This window comes from Terrapene carolina, unplaced genomic scaffold, assembly GCF_002925995.2.
Source record: "Terrapene carolina triunguis isolate 2854851 unplaced genomic scaffold, T_m_triunguis-2.0 Scaffold58, whole genome shotgun sequence".
NCBI classification, from domain to species: Eukaryota; Metazoa; Chordata; order Testudines; family Emydidae; genus Terrapene; species Terrapene triunguis.
In genome coordinates this window covers 60,341,001-60,352,507 of record NW_020664409.1, presented here as the reverse complement: position 1 = coordinate 60,352,507, position 11,507 = coordinate 60,341,001, and the positions used below count along the sequence as shown (strand labels likewise).

Genomic DNA, 11,507 nt, shown 5'->3' with positions numbered 1-11,507 from the left:
GTTTGAGCATGTTGGTAAAGTTAAACCATCCTCTAAAGGGGGGCACTGCTACCACTTGCAAGACAGAGAGGCTGCCCCCAGAATCCTCTTTGTGCATTATCTATAAAAACACACATGTGTAAACATTTGCAGTCACATATGCACCCCCACACACACTTCCAAACACACATTGTGTCCTTTCCACAGGCAGCTATATAACTACAAAGCTATATTAACACATACCTACAAGTCTTCGCAGAGAGCCACAGCTGTATTCTCCCACATACTGTGCTTGCAGCCAGCATACACCCCTGCATAGCCCGATGCTCGCGTACAGACACTCGCCTACAGGCACCCAGCCCGCACTGCTCTCTGTGCGCCCAACGCACCTGCACAGGGGAACGCTGGCACCTAAGCAGAGCTCACCCTACACGCGCCTCCAGCACGCTCGGCTCACCCCTGCACCCACAGCGGGGGGCGGGCAGGAGCCCGGCACCCCCAGAAGGGTCCACGCGCCCGCTCCTGCCCCCACCGCCGCGCGCCGCTGCCCGCGGGTGTGTGAGCGGAGAAGGGGCGGGCTGCGGGGGAGGGGCGGGGGGCGGTGCCGGCGCCGAGCTCCGGGGCGCCGGCGGAGGAGCCCTGGCAGTCCTGCCGCGCGGGGCGCTGGAAGCGGAGGGGCCGCGGGGAGCGCAGCGCCCGGAGCCCGGCGGCGGCGGCGGCAGCAGCAGCAGCGGACGGAAGGAGCCGAGCTCGCCCCGCGCTCCCCTGAATGACGGGCGGCAGGTTCGACTTCGACGATGGCGGCACCTACTGCGGCGGCTGGGAGGAGGGCAAAGCCCACGGGCACGGCATCTGCACCGGGCCCAAGGGGCAGGGCGAGTACGCGGGCTCCTGGTCCCACGGCTTCGAGGTGGTGGGCGGCTACACCTGGCCCAGCGGCAACACCTACCAGGGCTACTGGGCGCAGGGCAAGCGCCACGGGCTGGGCGTGGAGACCAAGGGCAGGTGGATGTACCGGGGCGAGTGGTCCCACGGCTTCAAGGGGCGCTACGGGGTGCGGCAGAGCCTCACCACCCCGGCCCGCTACGAGGGCACCTGGAGCAACGGGCTGCAGGACGGCTACGGCGTGGAGACCTACGGGGATGGAGGTGAGCGCCCCGCGGGAGGGAGGGGAGCGCGCCCCGGCGCAACATGCCTGGCGGGCCACACGCACTGCATGTGTGTGCGCCCACACGTGTGCCGCCGCTGCCACCTGGCGCGCCCCACGCACGCAGCCCCGGGCGCCTGGGCTCTCGCAGGAGCTGCTCTGCCCGCGCACACGACCCAGCAGGGGCACGGCTGCCAGGAGTCCGTGTCAGGCGCAGGGGAAGAAGGAGTCTCAACTCTTGACAAAGTCCCCCCCCCCCCTTTTGTGTATAGATTGCGCGCGCGAGCAGGGCCACATCGAAACCGCGGGAGCGGTGCATCTTTTGCAAGGGGCAGCTGCTGTGACTCTGAGCAGATTCCCCATTGTCAGTGGTTGAAGCTGCAGCCAGCTGACAGAGTTCAGTGAGGCCTCGATCCTAGAGCTGGACCGCTAGTACTAATGTGACACAGAGCGGAATGGAGGGAGGTTCATAAAGGAAGCTACCGTTGCTTTACACTCATTAGGGCAATGAAAACAAAGTGTCGGTTACACTGTTGCAGGTGACCTAGGGTTAATATTAATTTATGCTGTTAGAAACGCTGCATTTGAGTGATATATGCAGAGGGGATGAAATTTATGAGCTGTTTCATTTCACATTCCCAGGGCTATCGTTTTTCCTTCACCAGCTGGTAGAAATGTTTGCAGATTCCTAAGCATTAGAAATAAATTGCGATTGCTTGAAAACATAGGTTTTTGCCTGTTCTTGTACAACTGCTGGAGGTTTCACAAGTGGTGTTCCGTTGATTTAGCAACACTTACATATTCTATCAGAGAGAAAACTGGCAAATAAATCTCGATCACTCACTTTTGAGAGTTTGTATGGGAAAACAATATCGATAAAGTCATGAGAAAGCTAACAGTGGCCAAATAGATTATACATTATTAGATGTAATGAATCTTGGACCCACCTACATTTTTATAAAATGAGCTTATTTAATTAACACAGAAATATTGTAACTTAAAAAAACCCCCACATGGGATTCTAAATACAAATCATGTTTTGAAATAAGAAGGCCAGCTGCTGTTTCTCTCCCTTACAAACTCCCCTCCCCCCACCCCCCTCAAAAAAACCCAACCCTTCTAAAACTGTCCCATATTTCGTGACTTCTGACATCATATTTAGCATATCAAGGGGTATCAAGTTGAGGTTCAGCAAGGTGACTCATGAGTAAAGCTTACGCAGTTGCACGGTTTCATTTAATCGTAGTGTACATGTGTCATTTCAAGCGCCACACAAAAGACAGATGGGCCTGTTTCTGCTCTCATGCTGATTTTACACTGCTGTAGCTTTTGGAGTTACAGCAGTGTAAAATCAGTGTAAGTGAGAGCAGTGACTAATGGAATTACTTGATCTATCCCAATGTAAGGGGAGAATCTGGCCTAATTTTTTAGAGCTGAAATCTTTTAGAAATGTTACTTAGTTTAACATTTATCATGTACATTTTGCAAGTTCAAATTTGTGTGAAAGTGTGTGAGTGCTGTGCAAGAAGTATAATTTAGCAAAACAATAGATAATATATAAAATCTGCCTTCCTTGTGACTTAAAAACAAATCTTTGGTTCAGGCCTCTTAAGTAATGCTGTGTATCAGTTTCTACATGAAGTTTGATTAGCAACTTGTGGGCAAACCCGGAAGAGATGCATCAAAGAATGGATGCCCATGTGCTAAGGGGGAGTAGAGCCCCACACTTACAAATGAAGCTTTTTATTCCAAAATTTAGTGAGACCATAAAATTAATTTTATAATAAAGTTAAAATACGTTGATTTTTTTGTTAATTTTATATTGGGATTTTAAAAAAAAAACGTGTTTTCACATGCTCATAGTGATCTCTTGGGGCTGAAAGTTTTCATTCTTGGTCTCTGCCTAAAGGGTACATGCATGTTTTTTTTTATTTAATTAATTCTAAAACATGATCAGAGTTTTAGTTCACTTTCACTATACTGTAGGATTCTTTTGTTTGTTTGTTTTCTGGTGGATTAGAAGTTTAAGAAGGGCTGATGGCAAGTATAATTCATTGTAGCCATATTTTTAAAGTAAATTAGCATGTTCGTTATTGTTAGAAATAGGTTTCTGAATAATTAACATACATTGTTCTTTTTTTAGGGTAATTGTGGGAATCCATGGCCCTTTCCTCCCCCTTAATGAAGCAGAATGTAATTCAGAAGACAATTGTCTTCATAGATAGTTTCGAAGTCAGTAGCTTTATAAAAAAATCCACACTATCCTATCTTAAGAATTTTTGTTCTATTAATGTAAATCTATTACTAAGGCCCCAATTCTGCAAACACTTAAGAACATGTCAGTATATTTGAGCATGTGCATTCCTGTGGATTTTAATGGGACTACTCATGTGAGTTAAGTTACACATATGCTTAGGTGTCTGCAGAGTCAGGGCCTTAGTTTTGAGGCACTGCAAACAACACAGCAGCAAATGAGAAACTGCAGAAAACTATTCAGAAAAAATATGAATTGTTACTACAAACAAACTGAGCATATACCAAAGCTGCTCAAAATAAGCAGAAATCGGGCTTGTTTTATGCTGAGTCAGCTTGTGCGTTGCGTGTTGGCTAGTTTTTCTGGCTTGTTATCGTTTATAAAGTAGCTTGTAATTACAGGCCATTGTTTGCTGTCCTGGAGAACACTAGCATAATGAAATAACTTTATATATGTACTGATACTTAGATTGTAGTGATTTTAAAAAAAGAATCTAAACAGAAATAGTTTCCACAATAATTTTCTCTTAAAGTGTGTTAGTGTGAGAGGGATGTACATATAAGTATAGAAATAACAAACACTGGCAACAAGCAAACGTCTTCTGCTCTCTCCCTGCATACAAAACTTCCTTTGATTTTCATCTGCACCACAGCGTAATACAGTCCATTGTGCATATGTGCTTTTTAAACTGATGTTCAACTAAATCTCCATGGAAAAGGTTATAAATTTAGGTTTTAATTAGAGCTAGGTAAACTTTTTAGATTAATAGTTATTTGCTGACAAATGCAATTTCGGACCATCCAAAACAGTTAGTGAATTTAACTGTACTGAATTCAACTATTTCGCTGTGTGGCCCAGTTGTAGCTCGTTTCTTTGAGGAGCACATGTAGTTTTTAAATCACTTGGTAATTACAGTGGTAGCCTTAAAGCCACTATCAATGGCACTAATTAGAACTATCAGTTATAGTTAAAATGAACATGAAAAAAGGCATGTAGTTTCTTGCATGAATGAGTGTGCATAGTACAGGAACCAAAAGCTTTCCGTTATATGTTTTTTGTAGATCATGTTGTTTATTGAATATGTTAGCCTTTCATTATATTACAGTATTATTATGGATAATCATATTCCTCTAACAACTTCTTAAATTTTCACTTTGGAAATAATAGATGCAACTAATTTATGTAAGACTATTGTTTCCACATTTATGTATATGTATGCTTTCAGCATACATTTTAAATGGAAAATATTTTGAATATAACTGGAAAACTTAATGCAAGAGTGGACACTTTTCTACATGATACCGCCTAGTAATAATAAAGAGGGATACCTTTCTGATTAATGCCTAATTACAACCAAATATCTGAGTCCTTGAGAATTGTTGCATTGCAAAACTACACACACACACAAAAAATCAGATGAAATATCCATGGCATGGTGTTTGTTTGTTCTCTCCCCCCCCCCCATGTTTGATTTATAGAATATTCCACTTCCTCATTAGCTAATTTTTCTTTTCTTTTTTTAATAAGGAGCTGGCCTTGATTTTCTTGTCCCAGTAGAAAGAAGAGTCTGATAAGCACATAAGAGTAAATTAATTGTCCTGGTTTTAATGCCCTCCGGGGCAAATCATAACCATTTCCATTTTCTCCTACAAAGAAGTGAAAAACATACGTCATAATTGAGTTATATGTTTTTGATCTTCTGTGTTCACTTTTCAAAACAAAAATATTGTATGATAAAAAAAAATTGCAGACCATCCTAGCATTGATATTTATGATAACTTTTTTCATTTAAATAGAGTGGACCTGATTCTGATCTACACTGTTCTGGCAATATAAAGAGGCCATGTGGTGGGATGCCAACATGATGTAATGGGGCCTAGTCTAAATGAGAGTCAAGTGTATTTATTTTAAAGTAATGGAACAGTTATTACTGGCATAACAAATTAGACAGTTGATATATGTAGCAGCAAAACATCTGTAGCCAGATTCTCACCTCGGGGTTCTAAAGGTACACCTTTTGTAATCACATGGATGGAAGTGGGGGCAAAATATAGCTTCAGTTATGCTACAATATTCATACATTTATTTCCAGGAAAAATATTTATTAAAGTAACAAGTGTCAAGAAAAAGACTGTACTTTTAAAACTATTTACAGACCACATCCATGTATTATGCTCATGTTTTTTATTTGCCCTGCTCCATATGTTGGGTGTTTCTAAATAACCATGTTTCTAGATTCAGCAGCCTTAAAAAACAGTGCTTCAGCAGGTATCTAGGATACAGAGAGGGAAAGAGAATCTAAGAAAGTTGCTTACTGTTGATGTCAGCAGCCATCTGTTAGAAAGGAAAACCTTCACTTGCTAGAATATTTTAACACTAAATAGTTACATTGTTGAGCTTATTTAACATTATATGAAATATAAATTGGTTAAAAAAATCTTTGTGACAAAGCTTATAAACTGATGCTTTTAAATTAGCGTGTTCAGACAGGTATGATAAGTGGTAAATGGTAATAATATTGTATATTAATGAGTAATTGTCACACAGATGTATAACCAAACTGGACTATGTACATAAAACTGAAATTTAATTTCAAACAATTACTCAAATTAAACTTTAAGTGATGTTAAATCTTGAGGCATTTGACAAATGCAAACATTTACAGAAAATCTCTGACTTCAAAATGTCAAATATATTTCTCTAAAGAGCTGTATAACACATTAAATTGCTAACAGACTAAAACCAAACAAGGATATTTTAAAAGTTTCTTATTAGTACTTTTCTAAGAATATCCAGAGTTGTGTATGTTAGTGTTTTGGGTAGTGGATGGAGGGTAGGGGGAGGAGAGAGTGAGATAGAACATCATGTTTCAGGGTTTAAATCAATCTCTAACTTTTAAGGATTAGGACAAGAACTTCTTGGGGGACAAATCTGCCTATTGTGGGGTTTCTTGCACTTTCCTCCAACACATCTGGTATTGGCTATCGTCAGATGCAGGATATTGAACTAGGTGAACCACTGGTCTTGACCCAGTATGGTAGTTCCTATGTTCTTAAGGAGACAACCATGTACCAGGGAGTAACCTGAAATCACTTTTTTAACCCCAGACAATACAACTTCAATCACACAGATATCTGTTACTGCCTCTTTTCAGATGTTATGCAACTCCCTTTTCTGTTTCCATTTTAAAAAAAATCAGTGTTAAGACTGTGACGTAACATATTCAGGTACAGCTAAAATGGTATCCCTTAATTCTCTGCTATTCTGCCATTGGCCTGTCCTAACTACATACCTCTTATTTGTGCTCATTTGTAACTTCAAATTCTTTTCATGTTTAAGTGAATAGTGAGAGAAACTTGAAGTTTCTGCCTTAGTTCTGATAGCCTCGTCACAAATTTAGTAATGCAATTATTTAATTGAATATAAAAACAAAATTTACAAGCAAAACTATTTTCCATGTCTTGTCAGTCATCATTGTTCTAAATATCATTATGGCTGATAGAGGTCTTGAACATGTTGTCTTTGAACCTGAACTCAGTTGTTTCTTAAGCAGATCTCCCAGTGATTTCACTGGGACTTTTGCATATGATCAGACTGCAGGTTAAGATGTATGCTATTTTTCTGGGTTCTTTGTGGATGTCTCATAATACAGTATTTCTGTTGCTACAAATAGAATAATGGTCTGAAATGAAATACAACCTACAGGGAAGTTATTGATTTCATAGAGAACACAGCTATTCAGTATTCATGATAGCGAAATATATGTTGGCAGCAAAAAATGTAAATGCCAAAATTTCACAAGGAGTAAGAAGAGGCAAAGGTAATATACTACGGTTTCATTCCTGGCATCTCAGCAAAATTAAATGTGGTTGGTTTTTTTTTCTGTTAAAATATATTTTGACACTAGTGTGCAAGGGGTCATTGTGCAATAAACCATTAGGAGTGCCTTTTTGTTGAGAGACCCAGATTAAAATCAGACTGGACACTACTGGATTTTTAGTTGTCTCAGTACTGGGTAGCATTTCAAATGCTAAATTTTTATTAAACAGCAGAATAATTTTTAAAAAGTTAGAAAAATATTTTTCTATTCTAGGATTCTTTTTATCATGTAACATGTGTTGCCTTTTCTGATGAAATTTTGCCAAAAATGTTTGATAAAATAGCTGGCAGTAGGTATACTATTATAGTGATGGCATCAGTTCCTCTGTAATTGAATTGCTTCTTAAATGTTGTTTCCATTGGTTATTCTTTTAAAAGGTACATACCAGGGACAGTGGACAGGAGGGATGCGGCACGGATATGGTGTACGTCAAAGTGTACCTTATGGCATGGCAACTGTGATCCGTTCACCCCTCCGAACATCTCTAGTCTCACTTCGTAGTGAGCAGAGCAATGGCACTGTTCTGCATGACATTACTTCAGACAGCCCAGCTGGAACAAGAGGTGGGTTTGTTTTGAATTTTCACAGTGAACCGGAAGCCATGGGTAGTAAGAAAAGAGGAGGCTTGTTCAGAAGAGGATCCCTTCTTGGTAGTATAAAACTTAGAAAATCTGAATCTAAATCATCAATATCTAGCAAACGTAGCTCTGTCAGGAGTGATGCTGCTATGAGCAGAATTAGTTCTAGTGATGCCAACTCTACGATTAGTTTTGGAGACGGTGACTGTGATTATTGCCCTATGGAAGACCATGTTGATGCCACCACAACAGAAACGTACATGGGAGAGTGGAAGAATGACAAGCGCAATGGTTTTGGTATTAGTGAGCGTTCAAATGGTATGAAATATGAAGGAGAATGGCTAAATAATAAAAGGCATGGATATGGATGCACCATATTTCCAGATGGCACAAAGGAAGAGGGAAAATATAAAAACAATGTTTTGGTCCGTGGAATAAGGAAGCAACTTATACCAATAAGAAACACCAAAACTAAAGAAAAAGTGGATAGAGCCATAGAGGGTGCACAAAGGGCAGCTGCTATGGCAAGAACCAAAGTTGAAATTGCATCTTCAAGGTATGTAATTGCAAAATGCATACTTTTGCCACTTCATGTGTAGCAACAAAAATGTATTGTTTGCAGTAAATTATATTGACAGAGGCTCTTAAAAGTTTGAGTACAAATTGTTGTCTTCAATGGGCAATATTCAGCTCTGTTTCATATGTGCATTTGACTGACTTTAATGAAGTTGCATATGTGAACCTGAGAGTAGAATTTGCCCCCATAACTTGAGAGAAGTATTACTTGCACACTTCAGAAATATACTGTCAGTCTTGCATGCTTGCACTTAAACTATAGAACTACTACTAAATTATATCATTGCATTCCATTGTACATATGGGGTTTCACCTTTATATGCCATCTTGAAAATTAAGCTGGTGAAGAATGTGGTGGCCTGCTTATAAAGTGGAATATCTTTCCATAAGCATGTTACACTTTTGCTTAGTGATTTGTTCTTCTTTACTGTAGGTTTCCAGATAAAATTTAAGGTGTTGGTTTTGACTTATAACACCCTAAGGACTAGATTCACAAAAGAACTTGGGTGCCTAATTAGCACTTTAGGTGCCTTAATCCCAGAATCATGTCCCACTGGGATTCACAGAACCCCTGCTCAGTTGCCCCTGAATCCTGTAGGCACCTAAAATAGATTGGCTTCTCAATTTTTGCAATAAAATCTCACTAAGTGCCTATGTGTCTGCCTCTGCGCATGCGTGCTGCAGCCCCATGCCGGGCATCCGGAGGCCTGAGCCCCAGAGAATGCATGAACCAGGGGAGGACAGGCTTTCCGTTGCCTAACTCACCTTAGGTACCCGATCTGGTAAGCATGCTCAGAGCTCACCTACCAGACTGGGCCTTTCTGGGGAAGCTTACACAAAACGCCAGGGCGAGGAGGAGGAACTCCTTCATAACTTTCAGGCCAGTCCTTGGAGAACTCACCTGGAATGCAGAAGACAGACTTGCACAGTTGTGCTCTAAACATCTATTTATTAGCAACGCTCCCTTCCCCCCAGTTCAAGTCCCCCTAATGCCAGGAGAGGGTTTGCAGCTGAGAATCCCATGCAGAAGGAGGAGCCTCCCTGCAGCCCAGACTTAGGTGCCTATCCAAAAGAGAGGGGCAGGTCTTAGCACGCCTCTTGGCATGGCACCTCCCATTGGCTAAGTTACGGGAGGCGTCTAGCATGCTGGCTTTCATGAATCCTGTTTTTGAGGCACCCATCTCTCTGTACATTCATTGTATAGGGATCTAGGTGCCTAACTCAGGCTTTGTGAATCCAAGTGATTTTTCTGAGTACCTAAAAGTTATACATGGTGATGTTGAATGTCACCATACCTAAGTTTCTTTGTGAATCAGGACACACTGTGAGCGACACAGTTATACTGACCAAACTCCTGGTGTAGACAGCACTATATTGATGGAAGAGCTGCTCCCATCATCATAGCTACCACCTCTCGGGAAGGTGGAGTACCTATGCCAACGGGAGAAGCTCTCCTGTTGGCGTAGGTAGCATTTTCACTAAGCGCTGCAGCTGCACCATTGCAGCACTGTAAGTGTAGACAAGCCCTAAATGTGATTTGAGAAAGATTGTTGAGGCTGGTACCGTGTGTAATTGAAGTTACAGGATGAAATTAAGAAAAAGAAATTGGTAATGAGGGCCGGATATATACCTAGATTGATGTACAAATGCTCCTTGATAGCCCTTGAAGGGTATTCTCCACCTGTACTTTCTGTAATCAGCTTTTGTCATCCTGAAGCAATCAAGTGATAAAAGAGCAAACACGTAGCAGAGCATCAGAAAATACTTGCGTGTCAATCATAACTAAACAAGGAAGTTTTAAGGTAGGAAAGACCAGTAGTGACTTGTCTTGAAGGACATTCATATAGGAAAAGCACAGATTATATTGACCCTCTGCTGTCCTAATTGTTTAAGACAGTGGACATGGGATGGAGAGATGGTTATAAAGGATTAAGAGGCTAGAGGAGGTGGTTGATAAACATTTTGAGAAGTAGGGTAGAGTGAATCTGTGAAATGTATGTGCATATAGTTCCATAAATTAATGTTTATGGGAACATCAGGGAATATTCCATGTCAGAAAAATATAACCCTTTAACAAAAAAGAGAGGCAGTCTGGCCTAGCAAGACTACCCATTTTGGGTTGATCTCCATTCAACTTTCCTTTTTATTCACCGTCACCTTGCCTCAGTTTCCTCCATAAGTCAACCAAACTCTATTCTATAACTTTTGCTTAAATTGCCTTTAGTCATTTTGGAAACTCATTCTGTGTTTATTAGTATCCTCTGCATTAAATACTGGTAGCATAAGAATAATTCCCTTTTTAATCCTAGCTCTTGGGCTGTATCCTAATTTTTGACACTGTTCAATAGTGTGAGTAGTTTCTCTTGTCTTTTCAAATGGAAATCATTCAAACTCATTAAGCCTTTCTATAACTGATTTTCTTGAGACTGTGATAAGAGAGATGCTCTGACTTAACAAGATTTGTTTGATGCAGGAATTAGTAGGTAAAATTCTGTGGCCTGTATTATGCAAGATAGCAGACTAAATTATAATAATGGTCCCTTTTGGCATTAAAAATCTATGATGCTCCCTCTCAAAAGAATCAATTTGTATGGAACAGTAAACAATTATATACACACAATTCTATTTGGGGGTCTAACAAGGGTTTATCCAATAAAACAGGAACCATTCTTTTTCTTATTGATCATTCTTCAGGTAATACAATCAGTTTCTGCTTGCCTTCTTTTATTGTAGCGGTATTTCTGGCTGAGAGTTTCATTAATTTTTTTGTTGTAACTCTGAAATTCATTTCCTGATCCATTCATCTCCAGATGCTTTTCTAAAAGATATGCTCTAATTCCAAACAAAATTAGTTCAGAGAAGTTCTATGGCCTGTGTGTTATACAGGAGGTCAAGCTGGATCATCACAATGGTCCCTTCTGGCTTTATAATCTACAACTCTATGAATGAATGTGTAGAATGGCTGTTCTATTTAGCACAGATTCCCTAGCTTCTTCATTCTTTGTTCCCGAACTAATTATGTTACATTTTTTAGCATTTTCAATCTACTTACTCACTCAAATTATGCCATTCCCTTTTATTCTAGTTGTATTG

The 11,507-nt window shown here is 40.8% G+C and overlaps 1 protein-coding gene across 1 annotated transcript in view; it reads left to right on the top strand.

The window, feature by feature from the left end:
- The first annotated feature begins 640 nt into the window (after window positions 1-640).
- The window catches only part of JPH1 (junctophilin 1), a 115,061-nt gene continuing 104,194 nt past the window's right edge, over window positions 641-11,507 (top strand). Inside the window, exons 1-2 of the mRNA XM_024197651.3 lie at window positions 641-1,127; window positions 7,638-8,394. Coding sequence (XP_024053419.2) covers window positions 749-1,127; window positions 7,638-8,394 — 1,136 coding nt within the window. The 5' untranslated portion in view covers window positions 641-748. The remainder of the gene's footprint in view (window positions 1,128-7,637; window positions 8,395-11,507) is intronic.